General features: G+C 41.5%; 1 protein-coding gene across 4 annotated transcripts in view; it reads left to right on the top strand.

The window, feature by feature from the left end:
* The window catches only part of MYO9A (myosin IXA), a 116,960-nt gene that overhangs the window by 82,283 nt on the left and 20,569 nt on the right, over nucleotides 1–14,108 (top strand). For all 4 annotated transcript variants that reach the window (XM_075857717.1, XM_075857718.1, XM_075857715.1 and 1 more), the window contains 6 exons: nucleotides 6,544–6,755; nucleotides 7,451–7,567; nucleotides 10,262–10,453; nucleotides 10,551–10,598; nucleotides 10,810–10,921; nucleotides 11,843–11,904. In XM_075857717.1, coding sequence (XP_075713832.1) covers nucleotides 6,544–6,755; nucleotides 7,451–7,567; nucleotides 10,262–10,453; nucleotides 10,551–10,598; nucleotides 10,810–10,921; nucleotides 11,843–11,904 — 743 coding nt within the window. The remainder of the gene's footprint in view (nucleotides 1–6,543; nucleotides 6,756–7,450; nucleotides 7,568–10,261; nucleotides 10,454–10,550; nucleotides 10,599–10,809; nucleotides 10,922–11,842; nucleotides 11,905–14,108) is intronic.

Genomic DNA, 14,108 nt, shown 5'->3' with positions numbered 1-14,108 from the left:
ATCTATGGGGGATCGGGGGTTTCTCTCTATAGGCAGAAGGATGCTATCTACATGGAGGGGTGCTATATACAAGACAGTAGTCCCTGGCCAGAGATCTTGCGATGCTCTGTCCGGGGATTCCATTGTTGAAAGCCCTGATTTCACTGTCCTTATCTGGACAGTAATGTCAAGGGCTTCCCCGGGCTCAGCGCTCAAAGTAGCCAGGATCAGTTTTTACCAGTCGTTACAAGGATTTTTTCCTGAAAAACAGCTGGTAAAAACTGATCCATTGACTTCTACGGGAGCTGTATGGCTATGAAAACGGCCAAAAATAGGACAAGTCCTATTTTTTGACGGGCAGAATTCAAAGGCCGTTAAAAAAAACAGCTGTGTGAATACACCCATAGAACCCCATTGTTCGGTCGTGTGAATGTAGCCGAAATGTAATCAGATTTTTTTTATTCTGTCTCTTCCCAAAAACATACAATAATGATGATACATATTCCTATTATGGTGGCTGACCATTTCATTTGCTGCTGCCTTGGGCCCGTTTGATTTTTTTTTGAATGAAGGGAAAGGGTAAAAGTTACAATTTTGTTTTCTCTTAGTGACCATGGGGAAGGCAAAAAAAAAAAAAACATTGCAAAAGCCAATTTGCCCTAAATGGAAAAAAATTCCTTCTTGATCCCATGGGGCAATCGGACCAGATCATCATTCAAACAAGAATTCTAAACATTTACATAAACATGTATCCAGGGTTGCCAACCTCCACTTCAGAAATTTCTGGACTACTGAGCTAAAAATCATGGACAAATCAAAAGTTTAACAGACACATTACAAAATCATTGCCTGTGCAGTGTTCTAGAAGTAACTCACCAGTCACAGCTCTGCTTGTAGCTTTCCCCCGCTAACTTAGGTGATGTTTTCTCTGATTAGTCGTTCACTTTCCCTTTTTTTCTCCATCCGGCCCAGACCACTGTGACGACTTATTCCAGCCACGACTTGTCTCTGCAGAATTTGACACATGGACATGTTGGTTTCCCGCTTTTCCAGCACCTTCCTTACCAATACCCCATGCTCTAAACAAACTAGTAATCCAGTGATCAAGATGGTAATAATGATCCCTCAGTGCTCGACACAATAAAAGTTCCCCATCGGTAACCGTGCCCCCTGTAGATAGCACCACACACAGAACCCCCTTTTAAATAGCGCCACACAGGAATGTCATTCTAATACGAACAGTATTGAGTGTTTGTTGCTTATGTGTATTTTTGTTTTTATGTAATGTATAAAATCTTTTAATAAAAAATTTAAGATTTAAATAGCGCCACACAGCTTCCCCCTTGTAGATAGCACCACACAGCTCCCCCCTTGTAAATAGCGCCACACCGCTCCCCCCCTTGTAGATAGCGCCACACCGCTCCCCCTTGTAGATAGCTCCACACTGCTCCCCCTTATAGATAGCGCCAGAGCTCCCCAAGTAGATAGTGCCATACAGCCCCCCCTTGTAGATAGCGCCACACAGCTCCCCCTTGTAGATAGCGCCACACAGCTCCCCCCTTGTAGATAGCGCCACACAGCCCCTTTGTTAGTAGCACCAATCTCCCCTTTTCTCTTAGTGCCACCCCCCCCCCTTTTCTCTTAGTGCCAAACCCCCCCCTTGCTCTTAGTGCCAAACCCCCCTCTTGCTCTTAGTGCCAAACCCCCCTCTTGCTCTTAGTGCCAAACCCCCTCTTGCTCTTAGTGCCAAACCCCCCTCTTGCTCTTAGTGCCAAACCCCCCTCTTGCTCTTAGTGCCAAACCCCCCTCTTGCTCTTAGTGCCAAACCCCCCTCTTGCTCTTAGTGCCAAACCCCCCTCTTGCTCTTAGTGCCAAACCCCCCTCTTGCTCTTAGTGCCAAACCCCCCTCTTGCTCTTAGTGCCAAACCCCCCTCTTGCTCTTAGTGCCAAACCCCCCTCTTGCTCTTAGTGCCAAACCCCCCTCTTGCTCTTAGTGCCAACAAACACCCCCTTGCTCTTAGTGCTACCCCCCTTTTCTTTGTGCCACATCCGCTCTCTTAGTGCCACACTCCCCCCTTTCTCTTAGTGCCACACTCCCCCCCCTTCTCTCAGTGCCACACTCCCCCCCTTCTCTTAGTGCCACACTCCCCCCCTTCTCTTAGTGCCACACTGCCCCCCTCCTCTTAGTGCCACTCCCCCCCCTCCTCTTAGTGCCACTCCCCCCCCTTCTCTTAGTGCCACCCCCCCTTGCTCTTAGTGCCACTCCCCCCTTGCTCTTAGTGCCACTCCCCCCTTGCTCTTAGTGCCACTCCCCCCTTGCTCTTAGTGCCACTCCCCCCTTGCTCTTAGTGCCACTCCCCCCTTGCTCTTAGTGCCACTCCCCCCTTGCTCTTAGTGCCATACTCCCCCCTTCTCTTAGCGCCACACTCCCCCCCCCCCCCCCCCCTTGCTCTTAGTGCCACTCTCCCCTCCCTTGCTCTTAGTGCCACTCCTCCCCCCTTGCTTTGAGTGCCACACTGCAAACAGAGCGGAGCGGTAGCCTACTGCTACCACTCTCCGCTTTGCCTAACGTGACTCACTGTAGGATGAGACGAGGAGGTCATGCGGCGGAGGTGACAGGTCCACTTCTGACCGGTCAGATGACAGGTCTGGTTACTGGATAGGTCCACTCACTGACCTCACATTGGCAGTCACCGACCTCACGTGGCAGCTGCCTGAATATTTTCGGATTCCGCAAAAATCAAGCGGAATCTGAAAATATGAACGGCTGCAGCCTATTCTTTTGAACTGCACATGTACATTTGAGCAAAGTTCCAAAGAATGTGGGAAAAATCCCGGACTGTGTTTTTTTTTTCTGCCGGACGCTACGGACGGCAGAAAATAACACCGAATTTTGCGGACTGTCCGTAAATTTACGGACGGTTGGCAACCCTGCAAGTGTCTTCATTGTTCTAAGATAGCCTCAAAGCAAAGGAGCCATCAATTGTTTCTGCTAAAACCAGTTGCTTATGAACACTATTCCAAAGATTTACATCTCTTATGGTATAGAAAGCTTGTCGTCTGGACATTTAACCTTTTTTTTTTCTCCAGACAGAGGGAGTGCCTCCTTAACTTTTGAGGGGATTTTACACTGAACAACTTTTACACCATTTATTTTCTTATACAAATTTATCATGTCCCCCACTTAGAAATATCTTGTTAAGAGTAATAAATGTAATTCTTTTAGTTTTTGGATTACGAAGATTCTCCATGCCCCTTAACGGTTCAATTGGTCTTTTTGTACCTTTTTCCAACTCCTGGGTTTCTTTTCTATGATCCGGTTCCCAAAACTAAATATTCCAGATGAGGCCACACTAATGCTTTGTAAAGCAGTAATTTTATGTCCCTGTCCCATGAGTCCATGCCTCTATTTAAACACGACTGTATCTTGCTGGCCTTAGAAGCAGCTGTTTGACATTGAATTCTGTTATTTAGTCTATGATCTACAAGTACACCCAGATTCTTCACTACAAGTGACTTTCCCAGCTCTACATTCGGTAGAACATATGGTGCATGCAGATTATTCATACCCAGACGCATAACTTTAGATTTATCCACATTGAATTAGTTGCTAAGTAAATGCCCAAACACTCATGGTGTTCAAAGTCGGCTTGTAATTTATGAACATCTTCCATAGACTGTATCAGACTACATAGCTTGCTGTCATCTGAATAAATAGCAAACCGAACAATACCCCAATTGATACTAGTGGTCCTAGTGACTAATTTAAACAAAACCAGAAAAAGAAACAAGTCACGACCAGGTATATACCTGGTCGTGACTTGTTTCTTTTTCTGGTTTCATCTGAATAAATAGAAACAGTGCTATTATATATCAAATTAACACAAGTGGTCCCAGCACTAAGCCTTGGGGTACACCCAGGGCCGGCGTCCGCACCCCGTCGAACCCGGGCAAGTGCCGGGGCCCACTGCCCTTGTGGGGGCCCACTCCACCACCAGGTGCTTTACGCTGCCGTCATTGCTACTCCAGGAACGGAATTCCCGGCCAGAGCGTTGCCGACACTCCGGCCGGAGATTCCGCTCCTAGAGAGAGCCCCTGACATCCCTGTCCATATAACAACACTACCGTTGCCGACGCTCTGGACGAGGATTCCGCTCCTGGAGGAGCCCCTGGCGTCACTATCCATATATGGACAGTGGCGTCAGGGGCTCCTTTAGGAGCAGAATCCCTAAGCAGAGCATTGCCGATGCTCTTGCCGGGGATTCCGCTACTAGAAGAAGCACCTGTCCAGGAGCGGAATCCCCCCAGAGCGTTGCCGGAGATTCCGCTCCTAGAAGGAGCCCCTTACATCCCTGTCCATTTATGGACAGTGAAAACGGGCTCCTCCGAGATCATTGACAACAACTCCCTCAACATGGACCTTGAGACCGTTTTCAAAACAAATAGGCCTTGTTTACCCTTTAGGTGTCTATGAGGGACAGTGTCAAACGCTTTTGCAAAGTCCAAGAAAAATTGATCTACAGCGGCCTCTCTGTCCAGGCGTCTATTTCCATCCTGACAAACACAATTTAGGTTACTTTGACATATTCTGCCCTTAGTAATACAGTGCTGGCTATCACTTATATTATTTTTTGTCACATACTCCTATATATAGTCCCTTAAAAGCCCCTTCAATATTTTTCAACAATGTATTTTAAAGTGATCCTCTATTCAAAAGTAAAAATGTGACTATACTTTGCAAATGTATAGTTAACCTACCTAATGCACTTCTCCTGAACACTCCTGCCACAGTTTCCCTGTTTTTCTCTCCTCAAAATGGACGCTAGTCTCTGACTTCCCTATGCAGAGCGTTTTGCGGAAAGTCTTAGACACGCCCCCCTCCACTTCCCTCCAATGGACCAGCATTAATGACGTCCTTGCCACACTGTGTCATCGGCGCTGGTCCATTGGAGGGCCGTGAAACCTAGGAGCCTCCGTCACAGTCTCATTAGGCTCCGTTAGGAGTCTCCATTGCAGATTCAGTGAAAAATCCTGTGCAATATAGCGCTGCATATTTTATCCGGTAAAATTACGGATACCCGACTGACTCCATTATGGTCATTGAGGTCCATTGGACTCCCTTAATTTCCGTCATGTGATGGATCCGGCACTTCCATCATTTTTGTACTGCTTCTGTGATGGAGCAGAACAGCACAGATGTGAACACAGCCTAAAGAACCCATTTAGTAACTCTGCTATCCTTTGATTCCCAATGAACAACTCCAAACTACTGTTATGTAGTGGTCCTACATGCTCTGACCTGTTTTTTTGCGTTTATATTACATAATTTTTTGCCATTTGTCTTGCTTTTTTTGGCAACCTGCCTTTCATTTTGTATTTTAGCCAATTTTATTACCTTTTTTCAGATTTTATCAAGCTCGTTGTAATTTTCAAAGGCTAAATCTGACACCTTAGATTTGTATTCTTGACTGCCCTTTTTGTCATTTATTGCCTTTTTAACATTAGATGTAAGCCGTGGGGGGTTTAATTTTAGTATTTGTTTTTACTTGTTGCCTATAAGAATAATGCTTGCTGTAAAATTGCCCAAAGTAGATTTAAAGCACTTCCATTTAGTGTCTATCTTTATTTGGAAATACTTGCTCCTAGTCTTATGTTCTGAAGTGCAGCCCTCGACCTAGGGAAATTGTTCATTTTTAAATTTTAGTATTTTTACTCTCCAAGCCTGTTTTTTTGCTTTTTTACAGTTTTAGGTGAAATTATATTTTGGTCACTGTTACGCTCTGTTTACATTGTGATGGAGTAATATGTTGGAGGTATACGTCAGGAGCATTCCCCTATGTACAGCTCCGTTGTATGCCCCTGTATAGCCATAAAGTGGCATACATCACCTATTGGCCACAATGTTAAAAAAAAAAAATACTGCGCAGAATATGTTTTCTTGGTGCATACACCGAACATGTTCACATAACATGATATGAAAAGAGCCTCATCAAGGTTTTCACAAACCGTGACACTTACAACATGCTCTGTATTGTTGGAAATTACCAGTTCCAACCGAGCATCACTTCTAGTCGGGTCTGACACACACTGGGCCATAAAATTATCCTGCAGCAAGTTGAGGAAATATTCTTCCCGTAGAGGTTAAAACAGAACCATGCACTCAATCAATATCTGGGTAGTAAAAATCTCCCATTATCACCACTGTACCAGCCTGTGCAGCTGGTACAGTGAAAATTATTTTTACGGTTTACAGAAGAAAATTTATTTTTTCAGTATTTACCCACCCACAAGGTTTCAACATCCTCACAATCTACATCCACTCTAGCCTCTTTCGCACTCCCCCCTCACATCACTTCTAACGTATAGACCTATTCCACCCGCTTTCCTATCCGGCCTGTCTCCCAAGAGAGTATGTAACCAGCCCAATCATGTGAAGAGTCTACCAATGTTTCAGGTGGTCAGTAAAAACATTGATTTAGTTGGTGTTGCTATTTTTTAAGTATGCTTAAGTCTGACTCTTCTGTCTGGGTATTAAACGCTTTTATAAATTTGTATCTTTCCTAGTGGAAGCTGGATTATGGCTTGTTCCTCACAGTCCTGATCTTAGTCGAGGACGTGAGAAGGAGAATAAGGACCCATCCCCGAAAGTACAGCGTAGGAAGAGTCTGAAGATCAGCAGTGCCGCTCTGGAACCTGCACAGTGGCAGGATGAGCGGGCTCAAATAATTTGCAGTGCCAGTGACTTGAAATGTATGGACGAATTCTTGTTAAAAAAGGTAAAGTCATTTAGGCTACAGAAGAGAAATTCTTAAATGTTAAATCCATTAAAAGTATGACATTTATGGTTTACCTTTCTTATGTCTGGTTTACCAATTTTAGTAATTTTAAGTTTGTCAAATAATATTAGGGGATGTTTTCACTATCCTTTGAGCTCTTTTTGATACGTGACTTAAAAGGGGCCTATTGCTAGGTTCACATTGATGACAAAGTAACATAAGTTTTTTTTTAATCCATCAGTCACCTACTGACCTGAGTGGATATTTGGTTAAGAAAAGTTTGCGTAAAAAAACTTCAGTCTTGATGTTGAACCACACAGAATTATTTCTGGATAGAGAGCCCATATCATAATTCATAAATTTTAAAACCATTCAGAAGCATTGTTAGTTTAGGCAAACATCATATTGCTTTGAGTGATGTTGATCGTAGTATATCTAAAAATATATATCTTTTATAGTCCTATTGTTCAGCCTGTGGATCATCTCCGGATCTGAGTTTCTGTTCAACCAGCATACTAGGTGCTTGAGGTTTTGCTAGTTAAAGTCCCAGTGGTAGTTTTGCCTTAACATTAGATTACATTTTGCATGAGATACCAGACTAGCCTAAATTTTGTGATAACTCATCTATAACTTAATGCAAGCATGCTAATATTTTAGTCCTATCTCTTTGTTTATGAGTTTTCTTTCTCTTGCAGATCAGTGATCTGGATTCGGAAGATGGAAAGAAGGATTCTATGGTAGATGTACTTTTCAAACGAGCTTTAAAAGAATTCCGCCAGAACATTTTCAGCCTCTATTCCAGTTCACTTATGGTAACCATTTCAAGAATTATTTCATATGTTAAATGTTGTAAAAAATGTCTCTAGTTATTCTTTTTACAGAATTAATATGTTTGAAGGATATGTTCACCTTTGTCGTGTAAAAATTTGTATTCAAATATGTATCTGCTTTCTTTAACATTCCTTCTTGTGGAGCTACAATTTCAGAGTTCACTGGGCAATCCTTGGGAAGCCTGCTCTTTCTCTCCATTTCCTTTCTCTTAAAGAGGCTCTGTCACCACATTATAAGTGCCCTATCTCCTACATAAGGAGATCGGCGCTGTAATGTAGGTGAAAGATTGTTATTTTAAATAAAAAGCACTGCTATTTTCACCACTTTATTAGCGATTTTAGCTTTATGCTAATGAGTTTCTCAATGGACAACTGGGCGTGTTTTACTATTGACCAAGTGGGCGTTGTACAGAGGAGTGTATGACGCTGACCAATCAGCGTCATACACTTCTCTCCATTCATTTAGTCAGCGCATAGGGATCCTTTTAGATCAGTATGTGCTGTTTTATACGAACACATTAACGATACTGAAGTGTTTAGACAGTGAATAGACATTCCACGGGATGTCTATTCACAATCCCGATACTTCGTTAATGTTTATGTGGTAGATACAGCAGAGCAAGCGTAATCTCGTTGTAACCTGTCATTTACAGTGTGATCTCGTGAGATTACGCTTGCTCTGCTGTAACTACCACAGAAACATTAACGAAGTGTCGGGATTGTGAATAGACATCCTGTGGAATGTCTAATCACTGTTTAAACACTTTAGTATCGTTAATGTGTTAGTATAAGACAGCACATAAGGATCTAGCAGGATCCCTATGCGCTGTCTAAATGAATGGAGAGGAGTGTATGACGCAGATTGGTCACTGATTGGTCAGCGTCATACACTCCTCTGTACAACGCCCACTTGGTCAATAGTAAAACATGCCCAGTTGTCCATTGAGAAACTCCTTAGCATAAAGCTAAAATCGCTAATAAAGTGGTGAAAATAGATGTTTTTTTTTAAATAAAAAGCACTGCTGTCACCTACATTATAGCGCCGATCTCCTTATGTAGGAGACAGGGCACTTATAATGTGGTGACAGAGTCTCTTTAAAGCTCTGTCATATATGCCTGTCTGCTTCCTCCTTTCTTCTCCAGAAATAGCTGTGCAAGCTTGTATAAGATAGAACCTCTTCTAGATGCCACTACAGTGCTCAGGAGCAGGTTAATAAGAAACGGGACAGATCAGACTACACATAAGACTTGTTTACTTGTTTACACTCCATAACCATGGAGATGTAGCCGCATACACCTAATGCACAGTGGTCTGTACAAGGAGCTGAATCAAACCTGTGTAAAGTTGAGCACCTCCGATCATCATAATTACTTGATACTGCCCCCTTACACAGCCAATTATCGTTCCAATCAACAGATAATGAATGCACCGTGTGCCAAGTTTAAGTTTGTGTGTGATAAATTAATCTGATTATAATCTGCCAGAAAATCCAATTTGCAAAAACATTTTTGTTTAAGACTGGGTTCACACGTCACGGTCAAAATGCTTTTTTTTTTTTTTAATGTGAAACGATGCCACCCCTTGTGTTCTTACAATTGCAATTATCACTACAAGTGCAGCATGTAAATCACTAAATGACATCTGCATTATGGGGAGTATAATGCCAAAATTAGAGAAGCTGGAAATAAATGTTTTTTATATTTAAAAAATCAGTTCAGTCCTAACAAAATATCTTTGTGTGGAAATGATCAACTCAGACTAATCATACAGATACTGATGTTGGTCTTGAGTTGGTGTGTTTAAACGCATCCTAAAGCCAGCCGTAGACTAGAGATTCATCCAAAGGGAGAAAAGAAAACCTGGACTGCACATCCACTTGCTATACTTGATCTATTAAAGCAAAATAAAAATGTACGAACATGAGGTTCTTAGTAAACATTTTGATGAAACTGTATAAGCCCATTTGTCACTTCATGACAACCGCTTTCAAGTGGGTCGCTACTCTACCAAGTGTAGTATCCTATGGCAACCAATGCCGCTGCAACGCTTCACCTGCAGAGGGAGCAACTCAGGAGACCAACAGCACCCATGCTGCCAGTCTAAGCCACCTTGGCTCTGGACCACGTCCCCCCACAGATACAGCACCAAGAAGTGGCAAGAGGACTTATACAGTTTGATCAAAGTGTTTACTAAGAACCTCATGTTTGTACATTTTATTTTGCTCAGCCGCAATAAATCAAGTATAGTAAGTGCATGTGCGGTCCCGGTTTTCTTCCCTTCTGGAGAGACTAGAGATATCTGACCGCCAAAGAGGCTGATGTCTAACATTTTTTTCCCTACTTTTCATGACACGAAGAGCATGACATATGCCCACTGTAGATTGATATCTATGGAAAAGTTCATCTGTGGTGTTTTGTGGTTTTTTTCTGTTGTTGTGGGGATGGAAAGTTGGTCTAACGATAGATCTGCATGCCATCAATAGTAGCCCAGACCAGGAAACAGGTTAAGGCAGAGATCAATCGGTGATTTGTCATTTTTATAGTGTTGTCCAGAACAACCACCACCACAGACCAACCATGAACGTGAACGTTCAGAAAACGGCCGCATGAAATCCCTTATGTATGGCCAACTTTAGTCTGTCTGTTGAATAATACCTACATCATCTCCTGTCACAGGGAGAAGATGGGAAAAGCATCCGATACAGGGATCTTGGAGCACTTTTTGAGCAGATCCTAGACAAGACCATGAAGCAACATCAGCAAAGAATCTGGAACGAATCCCCGGTGCGAGTTTGGATCAATACATTCAAGGTTTTCCTAGATGAGTTTGTCACAGAATATAAACCTTTGAATTATACACCAGGAAAGGTAATTATTGTATACGTAGACGAATAAAAAAAACCTGAGCTAGCTAAATTAAATAGGATATCATTTTAATTGTGCATATTTGGATATTTCTTACAAGACACAAAAAACAGAAAGAAAGAAAAGACGGAAAAAAGAGTCAGATATTGTAAGTAATTGTCTTGTCTCTGTATATGAGATCCATGCTTTTCTTTGTTACCCTCACTTTCCCATTATGTTTTATTACAATAATTTTTTCTGTTCATCAAATTTTGTTTTTCTTTTGTTCAATTTCCATATTGTAAATGATTCTGCCTCTGAGCTGTTAATACATGTCACACGTCTTTCATTCGTCTCGGTTTTCTATTCTCCCACTACAGGTTGAGGAACACAATGGTCATATATTTAAAGCCACTCAATACAACATTCCCACATACTGCGAGTACTGTTCTTCACTTATCTGGATCATGGACCGCGCTGCTGTTTGTAAATGTAAGCTTTAAAGCATATGAAATGTTGCATATAAAATACTCCTACATTTGTCATATCAAAATGTAATTTCTGTATTATGTTAAGCTACCCATGACATTCTGTCCGATTTCTAATGTGATCCTGCGGTCACTCAGGTTACAATATTTTCAACTGCATAAGACATTAGTGCAAAATAGTGGGCCATAACCAATGCTTGCTTCAGTTTAACCTTTGGAGCCCTGGCTACCCCAACCTTTTAGATTATTAATTACTGCTGCTTTTAGCCATACCCCTTTGCATGCTGCCCTTCCCCAGACAATGTGGCCCCCTTATAGTGCCATCCACAGTGCCCCCAAAAAGTGCTAGCTACAGTACCTCCACCACTTCCAACTTTACCAGTCACAGTCTCGCCCTATGCAGTGACTTTTTCCGCATTACAAAATAATGGGAATATATCGACTAGCTATTCTAGCTTTTAATGGAGTAGAAAGTGATTTGCTGCACTGTCCGCTATAGATGGGACTCAGAATGCACTTCAAGTTAAACTTCAACTTGCAAGGCATTCTCTGAACAAAGTTATGCCCCAGTGGGCATAAGCATTCCCAATTGCATTGGGCCTTGGTATCTTCCCAGAAGGGTGTGTGCTGCTGCTGACCCTTAGAACTCTATATAAAATCAGATCGAGAAACATCATGATGAAACCCTAGGCACAGTCATTTCCTATTCAGGGTACATGTCTGAATCGGAGACCAACTTTAATTTATTTAATTTTCTTATCCAAAGTGCCCCGCTGTAGCATTTACTGCGTTTTAAATATCGGAATAAATTGTAGTCAAATTAAAACGTGTAAACCTGATAAAAAATAACACTGTGCAGTGGAGTAGAATGGGAACTTACACTAGTTGCATAGGCACTATTTACTAATCTGGTGCTCTGTTTTAGTATGTAGATTTGCTTGTCACAAGAAATGCTGCTCCCAGATCACCACAACCTGCAGTAAGAAGGTAATCTTTATTTTATTATACTTGTTAATTTTGTCTTCACTAGTGAAAATTATGTACTGTACATAGAAAGAATGATAAAAAAAAAGTCTTCGGGCATATGGACATCATAGAGAGGGGTTCCTGCTCGACACACCTTCTATGTGCCAGAATGAAGAGCCACTCTTTAAGAAATGCTCCCGCTCTTACAGACCTGGCGTGTCCATGCACAATGTATGTACCGTATGCCTAGATGAGACTTCCTCCTGCGATGACAGCGGACCACTGGGGGTTAGAGAGCTGGCTTCTTTTTAAAAAGAGGTTTGGAGAGGTTTTGTAAACTTTTGTGTTTATTTGGCAGTATGGCATTTTAGTCTTCAGGAACCTGTTAACTAATCTAATGTCTATGAGGATCTCCAGAAAGTCCCTCGATATGTGCTGTTGATAAGCAGCCGCTTATCACCCTTTTAAAATAATACACACGGTTAAGTAGGCGAGTTAATAGTCAGGGCTGATAGATTTATCATGTCTATGATTGTTTTAATGCTGCAGTTAAGCCATTTTATCATGTCATGTATATCCATTTATACAAGCTGAAAGAATTATAAATCTACATATATACTGTGCTTTGAAGACCTAGTAGATAATTTAATAAGAGCCTTAACCATTATGTTGCTAGGGTTTTTTGGACATTTTGCGCCTTTCGTGGGCAGGACAATTTTCAAATGTTTGACAAATAAAACCTAAATGACCAAATAGAGAATCCTACTAATCCCCCATACCTATAAATTTTCTTAATGTACTGTAGACATCTGGCACATTTTCATCATTTCACTTAGCACTTTGACACAAAATTGCATGTGTGTGTATAAAGTGTAATTTTTCATAAATAAATGCATAAAAATTGCGATTTGTGGGTAAAAGTGGGACCCAAGCAGAAAATTAGATGCACCACACGTTCTAAAAAGAAAAGTTCAATATGTGCAGAGTTCATACTTACCACTTATGCCTATGTCTACATGCAAATATCTTCATAAATCACAAGAATTGAAGAGACTATATTAGAAAATATATAGGGTTTCTGCACTAAATTTTCAAGGAGACAACGTGGCAATTTCAGTTTTCTTGACGTGCTGTTGGCCGCAGTTCACCTTCATGTAACTTTGTGACAAACAGGAATATATAAAAAAAATTAAGCATAGATGTATGTTTTAATGCATTTGTTTTAAACTCACATACAATCAGAGGTTTACACACAAAAATAAAGTAAATATAATAGATCAAGGTGTGCAAAGTTTATATATAATGCTGTAACAGAGGCCATGCAATATTTATCCATCATCCACAAAGGTGTAATAAAAAATATACTGCTCAGGTCAAGCTACTATGCTACCAAAATCTAAATTTTTTTGAGAGCACATATCATTCCATGTGTAAAAAAATACAACTTAATTATATATATATACAGTGAAGGAAATACGTATTTGATCCCTTGCTGATTTTGTAAGTTTGAACACTGTCAAAGACATGAACAGTCTAGAATTTTTAGGCTAGGTTAATTTTACCAGTGAGAGAGAGATTATATAAAAAAAGAAAATCACATAGTCACAATTATATATATTTATTTGCATTGTGCACAGAGAAATAAGTATTTGATCCCCTACCAACCATTAAGAGTTCAGCCTCCTCCAGACCAGTTACACGCTCCAAATCAACTTGGTGCCTGCATTAAAGACAGCTGTCTTACATGGTCACCTGTATAAAAGACTCCTGTCCACAGACTCAATTAATCAGTCTGACTCTAACCTCTACAAAATGAACAAGACCAAAGAGCTTTCTAAGGATGTCAGGGACAAGATCATAGACCTGCACAAGGCTGGAGTGGGCTACAAAACCATAAGTAAGACGCTGGGTGAGAAGGAGACAACTGTTGGTGCAATAGTAAGAAAATGGAAGACCTACAAAATGACTGTCAAGCGATATCGATCTGGGGCTCCATGCAAAATCTCACCTCGTGGGGTATCCTTGATCCTGAGGAAGCTGAGAGCTCAGCCGAAAACTACACGGGGGGGAACTTGTTAATGATCTCAAGGCAGCTGGGACCACAGCCACCAAGAAAACCGTTGGTAACACATTACGCCGTAATGGATTAAAATCCTGCAGTGCCCGCAAGGTCCCCCTGCTCAAGAAGGCACATGTACAGGCCCGTCTGAAGTCTGCAAATGAAC

Source organism: Rhinoderma darwinii, chromosome 3, assembly GCF_050947455.1.
Source record: "Rhinoderma darwinii isolate aRhiDar2 chromosome 3, aRhiDar2.hap1, whole genome shotgun sequence".
In the NCBI taxonomy this organism is placed as follows: Eukaryota; Metazoa; Chordata; class Amphibia; order Anura; family Rhinodermatidae; genus Rhinoderma; species Rhinoderma darwinii.
Note: the sequence above shows the minus strand (reverse complement) of the source record. Positions and strands in the feature narration are given on the sequence as shown.